Source organism: Morus notabilis, unplaced genomic scaffold, assembly GCF_000414095.1.
Source record: "Morus notabilis unplaced genomic scaffold, ASM41409v2 Scaffold355, whole genome shotgun sequence".
Classification (NCBI taxonomy): domain Eukaryota; kingdom Viridiplantae; phylum Streptophyta; class Magnoliopsida; order Rosales; family Moraceae; genus Morus; species Morus notabilis.
This window is the reverse complement of record NW_010360877.1, coordinates 80,704-104,355: the sequence shown is the minus strand read 5'-3', so window position 1 is coordinate 104,355 and position 23,652 is coordinate 80,704. Positions and strand designations below refer to the sequence as shown.

Below are 23,652 nucleotides of genomic sequence, written 5' to 3'. Positions count from 1 at the left end.
ATTAAATTATTATTCTACCCCTAATTTACTTATAAATATAAAATTCAAAATAAATTTCAAAAATAATTATTTCAACAAATTTTTAGTATTTTATTACCTTATATTATAAAATTAGCTTAATTATTGATAACTCTAATATAATAAATATGTACTTTATTTTGTTTATTAAAATTAATAATATACGTTAATTTTTAACACTTCATTATTAATTATTTTATATTTATTTTATTCGCATTTTGACAATTTATTTTTACATTCTAAATAATTGTGCAATTTATATTTATTATTTTATTTTCCTATTATTATAATAAATATTTTAGTCATAATTAACTTTAATATATCAAATACATAATTTTTTCAAATAAAAATACAAAATGTAAAAGGTATATTAGCACGTTTTGCAATAGTTTAGTGTCAGTAAACAAAAAATAATGAGATTCAATTTGACTCTGATTCCAATCCTATAATCAAGTAAACAACTTATTTTGACTCCAAATTACTTATTCTGAATTCTATCTATTTTGATTCACGTTTATTTTGAATTTGAACATCTTGTCATGTTCGATTGTCGTATCCTTTTGTTGTGGAGTGTGAAGAGTACACGATATTTTGGTAGAAGTTACTCCATTCCAAGTTTGAATCTTTACGTACCAGCAGAGTAGCTTACAGTTACAGCTAATTACTGACTGTAGAAAAGGCAAAAAGAAAATGATCAGGCACTATAATTGCTCAGTAACATCGGGTTGATGGATAGTGGACCCTGTACGTGCAGGACTCACATGCGAGACTTGATGAGACTATTGAGAACAACATTATCAGCATTGTCCACCCGATCCAAGAGTTTCTTTTTCAACAAAAAAAGACAAGACAAAACATATCATTTTCTATAAGATTACTCCATTCATCTCTTTTACTTTCAACTGTTTCGAGTAAATATTACACTTCATGACTACCGGATTCCCCAAGTGGTTCGCTGGCTACGTACGTACATGCCATGCAATCTGCATTGGTTACAGAATTCAGATCTATTATCTCAATTTTTTTTATCTCATTAACTATTCTTTTATCACTTAATACTAAAAAAACCTAAGCAAGTAAATAAAATGTTAAAATTTAATTGGAGGAACAGCTGAAATGAAAATGAGATCGCACAAGTCAACTCTTAGCTACATCCGACTCCGACTGACTCCTGCCAAAGTGCTGGACCCCATAGCCTTGGCAATCTCTTTCAACACAAACTTTTGAATCTTCCCAGTCGAAGTCTTCGGAAGCTCTTCCTTAAACACTACCGATTTCGGCACCATGTAATGCGGCAACTTCCTCCTGCAGTACTCGAAGATCTCCTCCTCCGTCGGCTTTCTTGTCGCTCCATTTTTCAACGACAGGAAAGCACACGGCGTCTCCCCCCAGAACTCATCCGGCCGTGCCACTACTGCCGCCTCGTGAACTGCCGGATGTGCATAGAGCGCCGACTCCACCTCCACACTGCTCACGTTTTCTCCCCCACTTATAATCACATCCTTTGATCTGTCCTTGATCTCCATATACCCGTCTGAATGCATCACCCCCACATCGCCTGTGTATAACCATCCCTTGCTATTTATACATCTTTCAGTAGCCTCAGAGTCTTTAAGGTACCCTAACATAACGCACCCTCCTCTTACAACTATCTCCCCCAAGCTCATTCCATCTCTCTTCACGCTCATACCTGTGTTTGGATCAACAATGTCGATCTCTGCCGTTGCCGTCGTCCTCACACCTTGTCGGGACTTTAGCCGGGCACGCTCCGTCGCGGGAAGCCTATTCCACTCATGTTTCCAGGCGCACGACACCACAACTCCCATTACCTCGGTCAGTCCGTATCCGTGACAGACTATGAAACCTAACGACTCGGTCCGGTGGAGCACAGGAGCTGGCGGCGGTGCGCCGCCGGTCATGATGTGGACCGGGTTTTTGAGGGGTTCGACGTCGGGAGTGTTGGACAACATGTTGAGCACGACGGGTGCACCGCCCATGTGAGTGACGCTGTGCCGTCTGATGAGGTGGAAGATCGTGGGACCGTCGAATTTTCGGAGGCATACGTTTGTGCCGCCGACGGCCGCCATTCCCCAAGGGTAGCTCCAACCGTTTGAGTGGAACATGGGGAGCGTCCAAAGATATACAGGCTGCTTGGGCACTCCCCAGTCTATGAGTGAGTCAAGAGCGACGATGAAAGCCCCTCTGTGGCAATGGACGACACCCTTAGGAGACGATGTTGTACCGGAGGTGTAATTCAATACTATCGGGTCCCACTCGCTCTTCGGTCGGACCCACCGGAACCCCGGATCACCATTCGTCACCAGGTCTTCGTAACTACAAAGAAAGCGATCATGAAGTTGATCATCAACGTCAGGAGCCGAGTCGGTGATGAGAACAGGAAGAGGAATCGGAGTGTTGAGTGGGAGCATTGAGATGGCGTCGAGGACAAGGTTTTGTGAGAGTTGGTCTACAAAGACAAGCTTGGACTCGCTATGGCCGAGCATGACGGAGACGGTGTGGGCATCCAGGCGTGTGTTGATGTTGTTGAGAATGGCGCCGGCCATGGGGACGGCAAAGTGGAGCTCGTACATGGCCGGGACGTTTGCAGCGACGACGGAGACGACTTGGCCACTCTTGATTCCGAGAGAAACGGCAATGGAGGAGGCCACGCGCAAGCACCGCTGGTGGGTTTCCGACCATGTGTAGGAGGTGTCATTGTAGACAACAGAAGGGCAGTCGCCATAGACGATCGCCGCTCTTTCCAGGAATCCCAGTGGGGTTAGTGGAGAAGAGTTCGCCGGGTTTGGTTTTAGGTTTTCCATAAGTTATAATGGCATGCAAAAGCACGTTGGAAAATTAACGAAATGAATAGGAATGAAAATTTATGTAATGCAAAGCTCTGATCACCTCTCTAAGCTTTTGTAACATATATATTCGTTTTGCATTATTATTATTATTATTATTATTATTATATATGCAATGAATTTTCTGGACGTGCGAATATATTTGTTAGGAGCAGGAAGATCACATGTTAGCATGTGGCTAGGAAAGAGAGAGAAAAATTACACCAACTTTGTGTGCGGTGTATAATGGTTCCGTTCCGTAGTGTCTTGTCTGTACTCTGTACTGGTGAGTCTGCATTCTAGCCAGTATTTAATCTGCATTTGCAACAGAAAATGATTATTACGTGCAAATATTTTGATTAACACTGATAAGATTATGCGATAATATCACTCGTTTTGGCTCTGAGGTCGAACAGACGAGAGAGTGATCAAGCTTTAATTATCTACCACTACTTTGGAAAAAGATAATCAAATGATTGCATTGTAATGCTGCATGCCCAGCCATACTGAACGTGATTCTCACTAATAATTAAATCCCACCCATATGTCATCTGCGTGGGCTTGCCCCCTCCGGCAAGAATGCATTCTACCCATCATTTCCACCATCACCAGTGGGCCCCTCAATCCGGATCAACATGATAGAGATTTTATTTTATCTTATCTATAATTGGACCGATAAGCCTTTTTTTCCCCGACAAATGAATCAGTTAGTTGTTGAAGTTTTCATTTTTTTTAAACTCTTTTATTGAGACATGTAGAATTAATTTTTGACTGTTAAATTTAATTAAAATTACTATAGAGAACAAGAGTTTTTGCTGCAGATTTTATAACTGAAAAGTCAAGAAATTAAATACCGATAATTCATTTTTTAACATATTAAAGAAACTCCCTTGTTAGCGTTCAATATATATTCCGTAATGATCATTATTTAAATAGAGACCACATTTTACACAGACAAATGAAAATAAATAGATGTGAGTAGAATTTTTAAGTCCAATCCGACTATTTAACCCTTTTTTTTCCTTTTTCTAAAAGTGTATTAATGTCATCAGATTTATCTCCGTCGGTGTTATCGGTGGATGTAGACGACAAAGTCCCACGCTGGCCAATTAAATGTGCATCGTTTTTATTTTTTTAATGAGAAATATTAAATGTGCTCAGTATTGCTATCAATTTCGCTTGTTTATATTATTTTTAGATTTTTAGATACGTGTGTAATAATTTGTGTATCACCTCAGATGAGTCCATATCTCTTATCCGAATTTCATGTCTATTGACTGCCCAATATTATTTTGACATATAATCTAATTTTGATATATAATTTAAGGATAACTAGGTTTGAAATATGGTGATTTGAACTTCTTTGATTTAAAATGAAAAGTTTAAAAAACGTATTTTAATTTTTAGTTCAAACCATTGAAAACAAAAGGAGTGCTAAATTCAAAACATCAACCGTAGGAAAATTTATCAAAAACTGGTTTGAACCAACTTTAGTTTAGTTCAAACTAAAGTTAAACTTGTTTACCAAACAGACCATAAATTTAAGAATTTAATCGCATAATAAAAATATTAAACATTAAAATTACTTAAACATTTAAATAGGTTATGAAAATAGTATTAGAGGGACATTCAGTAAGACAGAAAAATATGTCTCAAAACAAAACAACACATCTTATTCCAAACTGAGCTCTGAATATTGGATTTGGGACGTTTTAGGCAGTTAGTTAGTTTAGAGTTTGTTGTTAGTTTTCTAGAATCTGTTAGTGCTTAGTTATGTACAAATGTAACTTACACTTGCTCTCGTACATTAGTATCTATACTTGTACTTGTAACACTGTTCAATTAATTCAGAGTGAAGAATTCATTCATTCTTGGCTTCTCTGTTTTTGCTTATTCCTATTTTCTCTCGTAATATGGTATCAGAGCACTTTTCGCTCACTATTTTATTTTTTTTTTCTCTCGATTCTTCTTCCGCAAGATTGTTGAATGTTCTTCAATTTCTTCACGAATTGATCCTCTTCCTCAACATTCTTCAATTTCCGGTTGAGTTTCTTCTTCAATCTCCATGGGAACTCTGAAATCTGGTGATTCTACTTCTTCTGGCAAGCCCGCCATTGATGATCCCTTGAGTCCATATTTCCTTCATCATTCCGACAGCCCTGGTCTTGCGCTTGTCTCACAACAGCTGACTGGAGATAACTACGCCTCCTGGAGTCGAGCGATGATAATTGCTCTTTCGGTGAAGAACAAGCTAGGGTTCATCGACGGTTCTATTCTGAAACCAGAAGGTACTGATTTGAACCTTCTTAATTCATGGACCAGAAATAATAATGTCGTTATTTCCTGGATTTTGAATTCCGTATCGAAAGAAATCTCTGCGAGTATAATTTTCTCAGAATCTGCTTGTGAAATTTGGACTGATCTTAAGGATCGATTCCAACAAAGTAATGGACCTAGAATTTTTCAGCTTCATCGTGAACTGATTAATCACAATCAGAATCAAAATTCTGTTAGTGTTTATTTCACTAAATTGAAAGCGTTGTGGGAGGAATTGAGCAATTTCCGCCCTAATTGCACTTGTGGAAAATGCACTTACGGTGGAGTAAAGGATTTAACTTTCTATTTCCAAATGGAGTACGTTATGTCTTTTCTAATGGGATTGAATGACTTTTTCTCTCAAGTTCGTGGTCAGTTGTTGCTTCTGGATCCCATTCCGCCCATAAACAAAGTGTTTTCTCTTATTTCTCAAGAGGAACATCAAAGGACGGTTAGCAATCAAGTCACCTCTGGGAATTTTGATCCTGTTAACAATTCGGCCTTTGTTGTTCGCAATGATGTTGGTAAGAAGCCCAGTGGAGAGGCAGGTTTTTCTGGTGGAAATCGTTATCCAAAGAAGGAAAGGCCTTTCTGTACCCATTGTAATTACCATGGTCATACTGTTGATCGGTGTTACAAGCTCCATGGTTACCCTCATGGATTCAAGCAGAAACAAAAAGGCCAGAATGTTTCAGTTAATCAGCTTTCTAATAAGTCTGTTTCTGAAGACCAGAGCACTAGAGACGTTGGGGGTTTCATCAAGACCTTGAATGACAATCAATATCAGCACCTGATGAGCATGCTTTCCTCTCATTTGGCTGCTTCAGTTACAACTCCTAATCAGCCAGATGATTCCTCAAGTACACATTTGGCAGGTGTATGTTTTTCTGTCCGTTCGGCATCTTATCTTTCTTCTGAACATATTTGGATTATTGATTCTAGAGCTTCCAAGCACATTTGTTTCAATGCAAATGTTTTCCTTTCTATGAGGCCTATAAGAAATGCGTGGGTCACTCTGCGTAATAATGTTAGTTTTCCGGTTAGTCTTTGTGGAGATGTGAAACTAAATAACCAACTCATTCTCAAGGATGTTTTGTTTGTTCCCCAATTCAAATTTAATTTGATCTCTGTGAGTGCTCTAAGTGCTACTGCTCAGCTTACTTTCGAGTTTTTCCCTGATCACTTCAAGGTTCAGGATCTTGCCAGCTGGAGGATGATTGGCAAGGGTGATAGAGTTGCAGACTTATATGTGTTCTTAACAGGTTCCCTTCCAAATTCTTTGCAAAACACTTTTCCTAAAAGTGTAAATAATGTTTCTTTTCATACTTGGCATTGTCGATTGGGCCATTTATCTTCCAAAGTACTTGGAGTTTTGAAAAACACTTTACATTTTCCTGATCCATTTTGTAATAACAATAGTCCCTGCTACATTTGTCCATTGGCAAAGCAGCGAAGATTGCCCTTTGTTTCTCATAATCATAAATCACAATTTCCTTTTGATCTTATACATTGTGATATATGGGGCCCTTATCATTTGAGTGCTAAGTCTGGTCATAGATTTTTCCTCACTCTTGTTGATGATTGTACCAGATTTACATAGGTTTTCCTTCTTAAACACAAGTCTGATGCAATCAAGATTTTACCCCATTTCTTTAATTTGATCCATACTCAGTTTGACAGCAGAATAAAGGCTTTTCGTTCTGATAATGCTAAGGAGCTGGATTTTTCTGAATTTTTCTCTGACAAGGGTGTTTTACATCAATTTTCGTGTGCTGATCAACCTCAACAAAATTCTGTTGTGGAGCGTAAACACCAACATCTCCTGAATGTTGCACGGGCATTGTATTTTCAGTCAAGAGTCCCACTTTCTTTTTGGAGTGAATGTGTCCTTACAGCGGCATTTCTCATAAATAGGACCCCTTCCCCTTTCCTTGGCAACAAGTCTCCTTTTGAACTGCTCTATAAAACTTCTGTGAATTACTTGTCACTTCGGGTGTTTGGTTGTTTGACTTTTGCCTCAACTCTACCAACTCACAGAAAGTTTGACCCTCAAGCTCGGGTTTGTGTTTTCTTGGGTTATCCAACAGGCATGAAAGGATACAAGTTGTATGATGTGAAGACAAAATAATTTTTTATTTCTTGAGATGTTGTGTTTCATGAGGATATTTTCCCATTTCATACTGTTGTTCACACAGATTCTTTGGTGGATCCTTTTGCTGATCTTGTTTTGCCCTCTTCGTCACTTGACTCTATCCCATCTTCATTTCAGCCTCAAATTGTTTCTCCTCCATCTCCCTCTCCAGAATATGGTTCTACTTCAGCCATAGTTCCACTGAGACGTTCTTCCAGGGTCATCCATCCGCCTTCTTATCTTCGTGATTTCCACTGCAATTTAGTCTCTCTTCAGCCTTTTCCTCATTCCACCTCATTATATCCTTTATCTCGCCACATCTCTTATGATTCTCTCTCGTCTTCCCATAAGCATTTTGTTTTAAATGTTTCTTCTCAGTTTGAACCCCAGTTTTTCCACCAAGCAGTCAAGTTTCCACATTGGCAAGATGCTATGAATGAGGAGTTATCTGCCATGGAACTCAACAGGACGTGGTCTCTTGTTCCTTTGCATGCTGGGAAACACACCATTGGATGCAAATGGGTGTATAAAATAAAGTATAATGTTGATGGTTCCATTGAGCGATATAAAGCTTGCTTGGTTGCTAAGGGCTATACACAACAAGAGGGCGTAGATTTCACTGAAACTTTTTCCCCAGTTGCCAAGTTGGTTACTGTCAAAATTTTGCTTGCTCTAGCTGCAAGTCAAGGTTGGCAATTAGTGTAGTTAAATGTTAATAATGTTTTTTTTTTAAATGGGGATTTATTTGAAGAAGTCTACATAGATCTTCCTCTTGGATATCAAACTCAGGAAATATTGGTTAATCACTCGCAGAAGCTTGTGTGCAAGCTTCATAAGTCAATTTATGGCCTTAAACAAGCTTTACGACAATGGTACTCGAAGTTTTCTCAAGCCTTGATCAAGTTTGGTTTCACTCAATCCAAATCCGATTATTCTCTTTTTTTTAAAGGCTCGGGGACCAATTTTGTAGCCTTGTTGGTTTACGTTAATGACATCATTATTATTGGTCCGTCTCATGTTGTTATTACTTCTCTCAAGGAGTTTTTGCATACTCAGTTCAAACTCAAAGATCTCGGTCCCTTGAAGTATTTCCTTGGCCTCGAGATTGCTTGGGCTTCCAAGGGTATTGTCCTTTCTCAGCGACACTATAACTTGCAGCTACTTGAAGACACGGGTTTCTTGGCCTCTAAGCCTGCGGCTGTTCCAATGGATCCTAAATCTCAGCTTAATGCTACTGATGGGGACCTTTTATCGGATCCTTCTCAGTATAGGTGCCTCATTGGCCGCTTGTTGTATCTTACTCTTTCACGTCCTGACATTACCTTTGTTGTGCATAAACTCAGCCAGTTTTTGTCCAGGCCACGGGTTCCTCACTTGCAAGCCACTCATCATCTTTTAAGGTATCTTAAGAATAAGCCTGGGCAGGGTTTATTTTTCTCTTCTTCTTCTTCTATGCAGCTAAAGGCGTTTTCTGATATTGATTGGGCGTCTTATCCTGACTCCCGCAAGTCGGTTACTGGTCTTTGTGTTTTTCTTGGTGATTCTTTGGTCTCTTGGAATGCCAAAAAGCAGACTACAATTGCTCGGTCCTCTGCAGAGACTGAATATCGTGCCCAGGCTGCTGTCACCAGTGAGGTTGTTTGGATTCAGCAACTTCTTGTCACTTTCAACTTTCCTATTTCTGCTCCAACTTTGTTGTTCTGTGACAATCAGGCTGCTATTCATATTGCATCACGAGCGCACCAAGCACATTGAGATTGATTACCATTTTGTGCGGGATAAAGTTGCTGATGGCACAGTTAAGCTTCTGCCCATACGTTCTCAACATCAGCTTGCATATTTATTCACCAAGCCTTTGCCTACTCCTTCATTATTTTCTTTGTTATCCAAGATGGCTGTCAAGGATATTCACAGTCCATCTTGAGGGGGAGTTTTACGCAGTTAGTTAGTTTAGAGTTTGTTGTTAGTTTTTTAGAATCTGTTAGTGCTTAGTATGTACAAATGTAACTTACACTTGCTCTCATACATTAGTATATATACTTGTACTTGTAACACTGTTCAATTAATTCAGAGTGAAGAATTCATTCATTCTTGGCTTCTCTGTTTTTGTTTATTCCTATTTTCTCTCGTAATAGGACGTTATAGTTTATTAGTCACAATTAGTAAGTGATATCATGGGTAATATGTAATATTACTCTTTGTCAAAGTTTGTGTTAATTAATTGGGTAAGTTCACAACACCAATTCTTTTTTTTCCCCCTTTTTGTTAGACTACAACTACAGTTGTGTTTGAAATGCACTTTTAAATTATCAACCAATAGAATTGTTTACTTACAGAAATGTCGAAGGGCCAGCTTTGCACCAGAGCAAGATGGGTGTTTCCAAAGTGGATAGAGCCCACATCTTCTCATGTGGAAATGGGGCCATGAGGGCAGGCAATATCACTTGATTTCGCTCATTCACTTCATAAAAAAATTAGATGACATCAAAATCTTTATTATCTTTTCACATTTATTTTATATCTTTTCACATTTATGTCAAATTTTTGTGTGGTTCAAATTTAGATGTGTTACGTTTTTGTTACTTTTGATTTATGCATATATGTGGCACAAATATGAAGTTTCAACATCCGTGGTATAAATTGAAATGTGAGGTTTTTTTTTAATTATTTCCTCAAAATTTCTCCTACTCAAGTCATGAGTAGAAAAGACCAAATGGAAATTCATCCTACTATGGTTTATGCATCTCACTGGTAAAGCATATTAACAACCAATCAAGGCGTGCTTAGTTTGCATAAAAAAAAAAGTGAGTAATAATTTTCTTTCCCATCTAATAATATAGCTACTTATAAAATCAACAATGGGCATCTAATAAATTTAATTTCCAATCATTTTGCATACACCAGATTATATTGGAAAAATGTGTCCGAGTTCATGACACCAGTACACCTATCGAGCGAGATTTTCAGCATAAAACATTTTAGTAATTCCCATTGTGTTACTTTACCATTTTACTGAATATTTCCAAATTAATTCTTTTTTTTTTTTTTACTGAATATCCCTCCAATTTTCTAACAAAATAATTTTAAAAAAAATGAATAAAGATGTAGCTGATTATTATTATCCATTAAATTCTGAACAACGAAAGTAGTTGGCTAGATTCCACATCTCAGCAGAAATGGATGAACCTTTAGAAGAAAGGAGAGAGATTGCCGATATAGTTTTGGGACCATGTTCGTATAACTTGTAAGTTCGATCCAGCAGTGATGTACGGCGGGCAGCTTGTATCTTTCTTATTTGATAAGCCCTTTCTTTATGACATTGTCCTTAATAAGCTTGAGCGATTCAACAATATCGTCCATTAATTGATGAGGATCAGGAATAGTGTTTTCATCCACCGAGAGACTTATACTCATATTGTTCATGTAACTTTGAAGGCAAACCAATAATTCCTGAAAATGTTAGAAAAGAAAAATTAGAATTCTATGCTAACGCTTAAAAAAGTTTACCATCTCTAGGACTATTGATTCAGGTTCTGTTTGGATTATGGATTCGAAATGTGGTGGTTTAAACTGTAAAGCCTTTTAAAAATATGATTTAAATTTGCAGTTTGAATACTAGTTTGGAATGAGCTCATGATTCAAATTCCATGAACCTATGAGCCAAAAACAATCCTCAATACATACTTTTTTTAGTTCATAGATTTAAACACACAATTTAAATAAAAATTTAAATTTTATGTGAGTAAAAATATTATAGCAAAAAAAAAAAAAATTTAAACCATGATCCAAACCTCTGAAATATCATTCTATGCTTATACTAGATTATATATAAAATATATACTACTTGTCAATAAATATCTTCGTATGGTGACATTTCCCTTTTTTTTTCCCCCTAGTATTATCACATGATATACTATATTAATTGACATGTCAGACACGTACACCTGCAAGCGCGAACTTTTTAGCATAAAAGTTCCGACCGGCCACTGGTTTTTGCTGAAAGCAATATGTCATATAGTTCCTATATGGTGCCAAACGTTAGAGATATTGGAATGCTTACACTTGCTTGGCCATAGGTAGTTGCAGTGAGGTAAGCCATTGGATGGCCGTAGAAACCAATTTCCTCAAGTGGTCCAACTACATTGGAGAAGGCCATTGTTGTGCCCGTGAAAAGTCTTTCAAAAAAAGAACTTGCTGTCTGAAAACAAATTGGTACTATTTAATAACCCATCAATACATACAGTAAAATGTAATATAAATGAATGCTATAAAGTTTAGGAGTGAATTTTTTAAAACAGATATACTTTTTATTTTTACCCAGTTAGTAGTTTAGTACCTCACATTTTCTTGTGAATTAACTAGTTAAGTTTATTTGAAAAAAAAAAAAAAAAAGGTTTTGATATATACCTTGACGCCAAAAAGTTTGAAAATTAATCCGGCAATGAACAAACTGAAGAGTGCTTCAAGAGAATGCTTCTTTCGATCAATGGTAGCTTTGGCTTCCCGAACATAATCTAACGGGTCATCCTTTAAATCAATGGTGAAGCGAAAGAGGACATAACCAAACAAATTCCCCCACTTTGCCTTTGTATTTTTCTTCATCATATCAGCTAATGCCTGTATAAATACACATTTAACATATATACCTACTTAATTAAATACATCACACGCATATAAATAAGTAATGCAAACTTCAATTAAAGCAAAAAATAATACAAAACTGATGGAACTTAATACAAATCTGATAATTTAAAACATAATCTTGTTAATTAATATGTTTTTTCTCATACCCTACTGCAATCTCGTATATATTTACATTCACACTTACATAAATATTTAATGAATATTTGTGAATGTGTGTGCATTGATTACTAACCTGAATTCCCGCTGATGGTCTTATATTAATGAAAAAAATTGATCTCAGACGAATATTTTTTGGAAGATTATTTTTCTTCTCCGCCCCTCCCTCATCTTTTTTGTTCTCGAGGCCTACATTAGAAGAGAAATCAAGACAAATGTGACTAATATATTATCATTGAGACTATAACTGAGATAGAATATAATCTATAAACGGACAAACTAGTTACCATATCTTCTATTGAGATATTTAGATAAACCAGCTTGTGTGACTCCCAATGCAACATCATTTATGGTCTGTTAAAGAGAAAGCAATAGTGTTATTAATGAAGGACGAGACTTTGTAATTATAAATAGAATAAATAGTGCCGTATACAGATATGTATTCTATTATTAGTTATATTATTTTTTTGTATAATATTTTGTCAGCACTTACATATCCCATTTATGGATAATTAATTCAACCAATAAGATATATATTGAAGCATTTAAGGAGAAACAAATGCATCGTTCATTTCACCGATTCGAGTTTTCAATTTCAGGTTTTTACAATAAAAAGTTCTTAAAAAATGTCATATCTAACTTTTTTTGCTACAGTAAAAAGTTTTCAAAAAATATCACATCTCAATTCGAATTAAAAACTCAAATTCACGAAGTGAACGAGACCAAAATGTACACGTTTACAGTATCCACAAGTACGTATTACACAATTTTTCCCTAGAACCTCCATTAGTAAGGAGAATTTCAGGAAAAAAAAAAAAAGATTAATATGCACCTAACCGGGGGGGATATAGCAGCCAAAACCCAGAACAACAACAACAACAACATAGAAAAGACAGAGAAAAAGGGAGATAAAGGGCGTGTTTAGAACTCGTTCTAAAATGATTTTATTTTTTGTACAAAAATGAAAATAAAAATGTTTTCAATCTCAGACAGAAATCATTTTTGAAAATTCGTTTGGTAATTTTATCAAGAGATTGTTTTCACTGTAAAAAAATTCATTAATGTCTCTCTTTCTCTCTCTCTGCTCGAGAGAGGAGAAAACGAAAATAAAAAATGAAAAACGACTAAAAGTCATTTTTTATTTTTCTCTCATTTTACACTAAATTAAAAAATCATTTTCATTTTTATTTTGTTTTTATTGCGCCAAACGCCGTTTTAGAAACGTTTTCATTTTTTTCTCAAAAAACGTAAAAAATAAAAACGGATTAATTCCAAACACAGCAAAAAAAAAAAAAAAAAAAAAACCCAGCAATTTTAAATTCAAAAATAGCTTCTAGATCTACAAACGTCAGAAACGGATAAAAGGTGAAGTTCTGGACTTTCTACTCAAAATAAGCAGATCATGACTAAACAAAAGTCAAAACTCTTTCCAAAAGAAAATTCATTCGATGAAGAAAAAGAATTCATAAGTCGCCTAGCCAATAGCATCTAATTAATCAGGACAACGAAATCCATAAAACCACTAGAAAATTAAAACCCTGGTGACTATAGACAAGGTTTTTTTTTTTTTTTTTTTTTTTTTGAAAAGGACACCTTGGAGAGTTTAAACCATAGCGTGCAAGAAAATCAGCCATACAATAAAGTAATTAAACAATCATATAGTACTATATATAAATATATAATTACATATAATTTGGGAGATAAAGCTAATTACCGTGTTCATCGCATCCTTAACCATCTTCATATCATCCAAACTAACAATCTTGAAAACAATTCGCTTAGGGTTATTCCCACTACCGGGAGGACCTTTAATAGGCGTCTTGGTATCTTTTATCAAGAGAAATGCCGTCGCCATAAACATGAAAACATCAACGACACTATTCCAAAGCAACTTGAAAATCCACCATAGCCCAAACAAGCCGAGCAAAAACATGCTGACAAAACCACCCTTCTTCTCATCTTTGCTAATTTTCGCAGTCGGAATTGTTGGCAAAGCCTCAGGGTTAGAGGTTTGGCGAGTACAAGCGAGTAAAAGCGACATGAGAGATATGCCGTCACCGAGAGAATGGTGAACCCGGAATATCCCCACGCCCTCAGCTTGAGATGTTTTGACGTTGAGGATATGGAGGTCCCAAAGAGGCCTTGACTTGTCAAGGCTTGTCTTGGTGAGATTGTAGATGTAGTCTTCCAAAAATTTATCTGGGCAGTCCTTGTAATTAGCTAGGTCTATTTCCGGAGTTATAATGTGCTTGTTCAAATCCACTTCTGTTCTGACCCATTTCATTATCTTTCCGTCACCTTCTTTTTCATCCACAATCTGAGATCATCATAAAACAAATCAGGATGAAATCTGATATCATCATAAAACAAATCAATTAAGGAATTGTACTTGCAAGTTTAAATAGTGAGAGTTTGGTTATATAATAAATGCTGCAATAAAGAACACCAACCGACAATTCACTTACTTGAACATCAGATGCATCAAAATATATCATAATTATTAAGAACCGTTTAGAAATTTGATAAATTTAAAAGAAAAGAAAAACGCTTAATGTTACTTTTTGTCGGGAAAAACACACCTTTATACCTGAAAAATAAATTAAAAAAGTAACATAAAAATAGAGAAGATACAGACTTAAGTGGTTCAGAAAATTTTTTTACGTCCACGGAAGAGGAAAAAAAATCACTAACAGTTTTAGAATTACACACTCATATAATTTTTTCACATTCTCTTTCTATCAAAAACCCCTTACACCCTTGCCTATCTCTCTCCTTACTTTTCTCTATTTCTTCTTTCTCTACACTATTCTATGAGCACACTTTTCTCTTAGCACATAAAGTCTTACACAAAACACTTATTTATAGACTCCTAATAAGCCATAAATAACTCTTGCCAAAAAACTAAAAACAGTAACTTACCCAAAAACACAAAATAGTAACTTTCTAAAAACTAATTTGAGTCACTTACCTAATAATCTCCACCTTGACGCAAATTCTCTCAACTCACTCAATTGGGTATCCAATCTCGACAGTCGTCATAGCACCGACGATGCAAACTTCAAAGAGAATAAACATGTGTCAAATTCAAACTTTCATCAAACTTGACATGAGGAACTGTCTTTTTCTTCTTCAAAGCATCTTCACTGCCACAAGTCTTCACCATCTTGCCTTTATTGTTTTCAACTGTTATCAACATCTTGTTGCACTCTTTTACTCCTGCAACTTCTTTCATAACAGAAGAAGATTCTTCTTAACATGATTCTTCCTTCATACCTCTACCTACAATAGTTGTCCTAATAAGCTTATACACGTTTTTCACTTTTTCACCCTTCATGGCTACTAAATCACTTCTCTTGACGTGCATAAAACCACCCATCGCATAGTACTCATAACCCAAAGTGTCCAAAGCTCCCAAAGAAATAAAACTTCTCCTTAGTTGAGGAACATGTCTAACATTTGTTAATTTCCTCAGAACTCCATCAAACATCTTCACCTTAATAGTACCTATTCTAACAGTTTTAGCACTAAAATCATTAGCCATCAACAAAGTATCGGCATCACAGGGCTTATAAGAATCAAACGACTCCTTATGTGGACAAATATGAAACAAGCGTCTAAAATCCAAGATCCAAGAGTCATAAATATTTTCATCAACAATAACAGAACAAACATCATCTTCACTGTCATACATGTCGCCAATAACATTTATAGAATCTGAAGTCTCTTGGGTCTCTTGTTTTCTTTTTTCTTCTAGATGTCTCATCAGTTCTTCACAATTTCTCCTAATATGCCTTTTTTATAACAATAATAGCACTCAGTATCCTTTCTTGGTCGGGATTAGGAACGATCATCTCTTTTATCATAACATCTCCCTCGTGACTTGCTCCTACCCCTATTCGAATCTGACTGTGCCACTAAAACATTCAGTATGAGACGTACTACTTGGCTTTTTCATATTTGTAGTCTCTAACAAAGCAGTTGATACCTCATCCATAGTCAATGTCGTCTATCCAACTAATAGTGTAGTCACCAAAGTCTCATATGATTTGGGTAGGAAGGTCAACAAAATTACCGCTTTATCTTCCTCATTAATTTTGACATCTACACTTAACAATTGAGTTACACACTTATTAAAATTATTTATATGATCCCTAACATCAGTTTCTTCATCCATCTTTAACTCGTACAATTGCTTCTTCAAATATAATCTATTTGTTTGGGATTTCGACATATAAACTTTTTTCTAATTTTTTCCATAACTTAGGAGGAGATGTTTCATTCATAACACGACAATCAGGAGCCAAACTTAAATGAATTGTGCCTACCGCTATCGCTTTCAATTCTTCCCAATCTTCATCTATCATAATTTATGGCTTATTTTATTGCAGTGCTTTCAGTAATCCCTGCTGAATTAGAACGTATTTCACCGTACTTTGTCATATGTTGAAATGACTCTTCCTATCAAGATGTTCAATCAGCTCAAATTTTATCCCGCACATCATCTTGAATTTTTTTCTTTTTAATCTTCACCACAGCTCTGATACCAGTTGTTGGGAAAAACACACCCATATACCCACGGAGCGAAAAAAAATAAATTGAAATAAAATAACAGAAAAATAGAGAAGACAAAAATTTTAGTTGTTCGAAAAAATTTCCTACGTCCACAGAAGAGGGAGCCTTTGCCCAAAAATTGAAAACAGTAACTTACTTAAAAACACAAAATAGTAACTTTTCAAAAACTAATTTTAGTCAATTACTTAACACTTTTTTAGGCCATATTTGATGCTACTCCATTTTTTTAGTTACTATAAGATATTGTACTTGCACTTTTGAATAGCAATATAATCAAATGCTTATAACGTAGTATTAACGAACTTACTTACCAATGATAATGCACACATTTTGTAACACCAAATTAGATCAAAGTAATATCATAATTAAACCGTACGAAAATTTGATAAATTTATATGAACGTATCTTAAATATACTTTTTTAATCCATGTTTGATCCTAACTTTTTTTTTTTCTGAAAGGTAGTACTAGTGTGGATTGTTTCTTACCGGAACGCTAGAGAAGCGGGGGTGCTTTAGCAAAGTATGTGGAAGGTTGGCCTTTGCATTGGCCAGGGCAACATCCGGATCAATCCTGGTTTTGCAGCCCATGATTGCTAATACATTGACGTTGAAATTTGGTTCATGGAACAAACGCCCCGCCGGACTCAGTGGCTCTTCTTCTTCCTTGATATCTTCCGATCCCGACGATGACGATCCATTTCGAAATTTAGTTTCAATGGGCCTCAAACCTTGCTTTCTCAATCTGATACCTTCTTGATCAGATCCCATATTTTGACAACTAAAAGAAAAATATATCTTTGGAAAACTACTATATATAAATGTATCTCTAGTTACGTGAATAGAGAAAGAGTTAAGATGGGAGGCGCCTGAAGAGTGCAACTCGTGGCCTAATTTATTAAGTCATTATTATTCACATCTTCTTGGACTACTTTTGGCATAATTTATTATGTGTTACAGTTGGATCAACCAACCATCTAGCTTGCAAATTTAAAGGTGAGTTCAAAATAATTAATGAATGGTGGCGACACTTTTTAATGCATGCTGCAGAATTCAAAAGTTAAGATTGTGTTGTTATTGTCGTCGGTATTTATTTATTATTAAAAAAATACTAACGTGACTCATTTTATTATTTTTTTCTACTCTCTTATATTTTTTTTCTACCACATGTCATTTCACCTCATTTATATAAAATAGTGAAATGACATTTTAGTAGTACTAGTTATAAGCGCGCGGAACGCGTGAATTCTTTACATGAAAATATAAAATTTCTTCTAACATTTAGTTGTATTTATTTATTATTAAGCTAATAATTAAGTTTAGTAAAAAGAAAAAAAAAATTTAGCAGAGCACATTTAAAAAGAAAAAATATCACATAGTAAATTATTTATGGGGTACATATAAAATGAATTATTTTAAATAGAGTAAAGTGAGAAAAAAATCATAAAAATATTTTGTAAGAAGATTAAATTACAAAAAAGCACTTGACAAAGGATTAAAAACACTAAAGAGAAAAGCAAAAGAAGAATAGAAATGAGAAAAGGTAAAAATAAATAAAAGAAAGATTAGAAATAAGAATACGTAAAAAATAAAAACAAAAAAGAGAAATAAGAGGTTCACATGTGATAAAAGGAGGAGCAATATCTTTACTTTTTTTATGTAGGTTAGATTAGATTAGATTAGATTATTATCACCACCACTATTTCTACTATCACTAGTACGTACTACCACCACTACTATTTATGCTGCTACTACTGATAATATTGTTGCTACTACTACTATGATTGGGTTTTTCCTTTTGGTTTTCATTCGTTCGTTAATTATCTTTTAACCGGTTTTGGGATTTTTAAGTTCAGTACCCTTTTAACATGTTGAACAAAACAATGAACTTCTGGAAACTATCATCTAAAGTAATGGACATCAAAAAAAGCCGTCGTCTAATATTTTGTAAGAATTTTTAAAATAGAAACTCTGAACTTATCGCCTTGTTTATGAATATATAACCGTTTCTTTTTAAGTTATCATTAAATACACATCGTTTAATCCTAGAATTGTAGTAGTACTAGTTGAGTCACGTACTGCGGACGTGGAAAATAATTTTAAAAAATCAATTACGTTATAAAAAACACAGGGTCTTCTTAGAAATTAAGTCTATTAATTGGAGTAAGAGAAAAAAATATTAGTTTAAATTTAACATTGAAGCTCCCTATAGTTAGTTATTTGCATACCGAGTCGCCGAAAGCAATTGCAGCGCAGGGCGTGAAAATTAGTAGCGGTAGAGATTTGAATGCTTACACTCGGTTGGCCATATGTAGTTGTAGCAAGGTAAGCCATCGGATGACCGAAAAAACCAATTTCCTCAAGTGGTCCAACTACATTGGAGAAGGCCAACGTGGTGCTATACTTAGAAGTCTTTGGAAAAGTGCACTTGCTGTCTGTTAAATAACAAAGAAGCAGTACTGATAATTGAACTGATCATCATGTATAAATATAGTAATATATGCATCTACAGTGTTTGTCTAACATATATCTTGTGCACAGGAACAGAGCTAGGATTTTATTTCAGTAGAGACCCTCACAAGATTTTTTTTGTATATATATTTCTAACCATTTTTATTTTTTCTTTATAGTTACTAATAATTTTCTTTATGAAATAAAGTATAAATACGCAACTTAAAATTAATCCCCACGATTAAGAAGTAAAATTCAAACATAATTAATCAACAAAAACTTATTCTGTTAAAATTATGTTAATTCAAAATCAAACAAATCCTTTTATAAAAACCTGGAAGAAAAAAGTGGATAATAAAAAAGAGATCAAGTAAGAAAATCAAGTGTGAGAAAATCAGTTAAATAACTTAAAATAGTGGAATAGGTTCAAGAAAAAAAAAAAAAAAACAAACATGGTCACCTTTTATAGAAAATATATTTTGATAGGGCATTTTTAAAATTATGTAAAATTATAGCTGAAAATTAAATAGATAAAAAAGTGAGTGGTGGCACAGGCCCCCATAGGCCCCTCATGTAGCTCCGTCCATGCATGTGGAAATTTTTTTTTTTTTTTTTGGTTTTTTTTTAGGTTTTATACACACACACACACACCTTAATACCCAAAAACTTGAAAATTAATCCGGTCAAGGAGAAACTGCAAATAGCTTCAAGAGAATGCTTCTTTTTTTTTTTCCGATCAACAATAGCTTTTGCTACACGAATATAACGTAATGGGTCATCCCCTTAATCCAACGGTGAAGGGAAGGAGAACATAGCCAAACCAATTGCCTCACTTTGCTTTTGTACGTATTTTTCTCCATCTTATCAGCCAAAGTCTGTATTAATTTATAAATATTAATAAGTTAGACACACTTTTGAGTCCAAATTACGCGAAAGATTTAATGCAATTTTGTGACACTATTTAGAAAATCTAGATCATGGCCATATATACGCACTGAAATATGTACTGACCTGAATTCCTGCTTTTTTTCTGATGGCCCAATATTAATGAACAAAAGTGATCTCAGGCAAATTTTCTTAGGCAGATTTTGATCTTCTCGGTCCCAGCTCCCTCATCATTTTTATTCTCAAGACCTACTCAAATGTGACAAGAATATATATATATATATATATATATGTACATATATTATGATCAGGGCCGACAAGTCATGTTATATGTACTGAGCTGAAACGATTGGTCTAGGTCAAGATGGAACTTCACAATATCTTCTATCGAGATATTTGGATAAACCAGCTTGCGTGACTCCGAAAGCAACATCATTTATGGTCTGCAAGAGGTCCGAAGCATTATATGCGGTGGCAAATTGGTGACACATTGACCATCCTGAACTGTGGGCCATTTAGCCCGCCCATGCGAGTGTGTGTGTGTGTGTGTATTCTCAACATACACGCCTAGCTATAAACTACGCAATAATAAAACTAAAATGTATTTCCATGTTCATTAAATATTACAACGAATTTCCTTCCAATATATATATATATATATATATATATATGTTACGACGAAACGTACGTCAAGAAGAAAACAAGGAAAATCTACAGGAATTCCTCTGAATACAAAAGCATAAAGAATTATGCGCTTTCTAATACTAAAATTTTTGTCTTAATTTTTTCCAATTCTATATTAACCTTATAATGACAAAAAAAAAAATTTTAAAAAAAGTGAGTTATGAGATAATTTCTTAATTTTCTCTTAAAACACAGCCCATACATAATAGAATCCAGATTTGCTGTCCCCATTTTCTAAGATATCGGTATTGAGTGCATGATAATGGGCACGTGGCGCTACACTCAGGCAATTGCTCTCGTCGATGGGACTGCATTCCTGTCAGTCGCGCGATGATCCGAGACATGAGGCAAGAACAGCCTCTAATCAGTGCACGCGGACGTCGCGGAGGAAGGGCGACAGCGTAAGTCGTCTGCTAGGAGATGGAACTCTAGCATAGAGCAATCACTATGTGCCGAACCCAATATCTTCAAAATATTCCCTACAAATAGATTCTATAGACTTCCGAGAGGTTAGTTTCCGAATTATATTGTACCTACTCTTTTAAGCATTTACAGGTACGTAATTGTACAATATACATGCAAACTTCTTTCATTTTATAGTTATTGATCAGACAGACTCGGAGAGTATCCTTGCCAGAAACTTTAGTATGCGAGACAATTGAATGTGGAGTATAAAGGACCTCGTACCTATTTGAGTACAAAGTGAAAACATATGTCGTGTTTGGAATTAATTCCGTTTTTATTTTTCACATTTTTTAAGAAAAAAATGAAAACGTTTCTAAAATAGCATTTTACGCAATAAAGACAAAAAAGGAAAATGAAAACGATTTTTTAGTTTAGTATAAAATGAGAGAGAAATAAAAAACCACTTTTAGTCGTTTTTCATTTTTTATTTTCATTTTCTTCTTTCTCAAGTAGAGAAAGAGAGACAGAGACATTAATGGGTTTTTTTATACTGAAAACAATCTCTTGATAAAATTACTAAACGCGTTTTTAAAAATAATTTCTGTTTGAGATTGAAAACGTTTTCATTTTTATTTTCATATAAAAAATAAAATCATTTTAAAACGAATTTCAAACGCGTCCATAGTAAATTAATGCAATACAATATTTATCCAACAGTATTAATTAACTAAATTATATATAGTTGGATCGTTGTTCAATCTCTCAATTCAAACAAAAATTGCTTACACCGGATAATTAAACAACAATACTCCAAAATAATAATGACTATAGGTAACCCTCTTAGTTAGATATCTTTTTCCTTAACAGCCTCTTTCTCTTTAACAGAATTCGTAATACGTCTCAGCGATTCAGTAATATCATCGCATAACTCATGCAGTTCAGGAAAAAAATCTTCATCTCCTGAGAGAACAATACTCATCTTGTCCATATAACTTTGAAAGCTAACCATCAACTCCTGCAGTAAACACAATAGCTAATTAGGCGCAAGAGGTGATTTAGTTTGTAAAGCAAATATATTATTAGACCATCTACAATGTAAATGCTAATACACATTCTATTATTTGGCACCAAAACGTATGATGGGATATGTTATTTTGTATTCTAATACATAATACTATTTGAAATGTTAAATTTACTATTTTTTATAATCATTAAGCTTTGAAAGTTGTAAAAGTAAACTTTTAATTTTAAAGTAATTTATAAATACAAAAGTTGCAATGACTAAATAAAAAAGTAAACATATCAACCAATAGTAATCAAATGCTAAATTTGTAATATGTTATACTTGGTGTGAAATTTGTCACAAACTAAAGCATATGGCAAATTTAGCATGACAAATTATTAATATATTGGAGAGTTTTTTTACACTCAAATACTAAATTTACAATCATCATATCAATTATATCATTGCATTAGAGATGCTCTTATTATGTAAAAAAAATTTCTCAATTTCAGTACTAGAGTCAAAAGGGTAAATCAGAAATGAAATCGAAGAATATACTAAGAATAATATTTTTAGTTTTGGTCCCGAGCCAAAAAAAATTAATGATGGTTATTTAAAATTTAATCAAGGTAATCACATATATATACATTTTGTGTTAACTTGAAATTTTACGAAAGAAGTAACGTAAAGTGCAAAAGGCCATCTTCAATGAACTTCAAGCGACTACATTCTATAAAATTTAAATTTCTAGGCAATGGTTATTAACTACTTCCATTAGGTTTGAAAATTCTATAGTTAGTTTTAATGCCAAACAACAAAACTGTAAAAATATTAAGTCTGGGACTAATAAGTCAAACAAAAGATTTATGGGACAAAACTATTACTTCTTAGAAAGTTAAGGGGTCGATTCCACCAAAGAAAAACTAAAAAGTTTTTATGTCAATGTTTTCAGAATGTCATGGTCTAAAGGTTTCATTGCTTACAACTGGTTGTCCATAAGTACTTGAAGCAACGTAGGATATTGAGTAGCCATGGAAATTAATTTCCTCAAGAGGTCCAACTAAATTGGAGAAGGCAATCGAGGAGCTGCTGGAAGATCTTCTAAAAAGGGCACTTGCTAACTGTTAACAAATAAATAAATAACGAGTTTTCAGAAAAAATAAATAAATAAATAAATGACAAGCTAATACCAATAATGAATTAATTCTCCGTAACTAAGTGCTACATGAGGCAATCTTTATCGAGTTTTGTGATCGTAAGAATACTATCTAAACATGAATTAAAATTTTTATTTCGTAATTCCAATTCTAATTTCCTTCTCAGTAGTTCAGATTTTTTAGTTAAAATCAAAAAGTTCAAATCACATAATTCGAACCGCGAAAAGAACAGGACATATATCCAAGTTTCGAAATACGGCTTTGATACTATCGGATTCACTTTTTCTTATGGAGAGAGAGAGAGAGACTTTATACCTTGATTCCAAAGATCTTGTAAACTAATCCGATAGTTCCAAAAGTGCAAATAGCTTCAAGAGAATGTCTCTTCC

General features: G+C 34.6%; 3 protein-coding genes across 3 annotated transcripts in view; all 3 read right to left on the bottom strand.

The window, feature by feature from the left end:
* Positions 1 to 1,082: 1,082 nt before the first annotated feature.
* Positions 1,083 to 2,955, bottom strand: LOC21400555 (probable acyl-activating enzyme 6). Its single transcript, XM_010097455.2, has one exon. The coding sequence runs from the start codon at positions 2,838 to 2,840 to the stop codon at positions 1,167 to 1,169; it is 1,674 nt and encodes a 557-aa protein (XP_010095757.1). The 5' UTR covers positions 2,841 to 2,955; the 3' UTR covers positions 1,083 to 1,166.
* A 7,223-nt stretch (positions 2,956 to 10,178) lies between these two features.
* On the bottom strand, positions 10,179 to 17,449 carry LOC21400554 (O-acyltransferase WSD1). Its single transcript, XM_024165194.1, has 7 exons — positions 17,168 to 17,449; positions 13,823 to 14,425; positions 12,396 to 12,462; positions 12,185 to 12,297; positions 11,716 to 11,925; positions 11,369 to 11,506; positions 10,179 to 10,758 (listed from the first exon to the last, which is right to left on the bottom strand). The coding sequence occupies exons 1-7, from the start codon at positions 17,447 to 17,449 to the stop codon at positions 10,600 to 10,602; spliced, it is 1,572 nt and encodes a 523-aa protein (XP_024020962.1). The 3' UTR covers positions 10,179 to 10,599.
* A 4,412-nt stretch (positions 17,450 to 21,861) lies between these two features.
* The window catches only part of LOC21400553 (O-acyltransferase WSD1), a 4,352-nt gene continuing 2,561 nt past the window's right edge, over positions 21,862 to 23,652 (bottom strand). The window contains exons 5-7 of the mRNA XM_024165199.1: positions 23,579 to 23,652; positions 23,090 to 23,227; positions 21,862 to 22,118 (exon numbers count right to left, since the gene is read on the bottom strand). Coding sequence (XP_024020967.1) covers positions 21,948 to 22,118; positions 23,090 to 23,227; positions 23,579 to 23,652 — 383 coding nt within the window. The 3' untranslated portion in view covers positions 21,862 to 21,947. The remainder of the gene's footprint in view (positions 22,119 to 23,089; positions 23,228 to 23,578) is intronic.

Excerpts from the sequence above, each read along its gene's own strand:
- LOC21400555 (XM_010097455.2), bottom strand. The coding sequence starts at position 2,840 with ATGGAAAACCTAAAACCAAACCCGGCGAACTCTTCTCCACTAACCCCA.
- LOC21400554 (XM_024165194.1), bottom strand. The coding sequence starts at position 17,449 with ATGGGATCTGATCAAGAAGGTATCAGATTGAGAAAGCAAGGTTTGAGG. Across the intron at positions 14,426-17,167 it reads CCCGCTTCTCTAGCGTTCCG|ATTGTGGATGAAAAAGAAGG; the intron begins GTAAGAAACAAT and ends TGATGATCTCAG. Across the intron at positions 10,759-11,368 it reads CTACCTATGGCCAAGCAAGT|GAATTATTGGTTTGCCTTCA; the intron begins GTAAGCATTCCA and ends TAACATTTTCAG.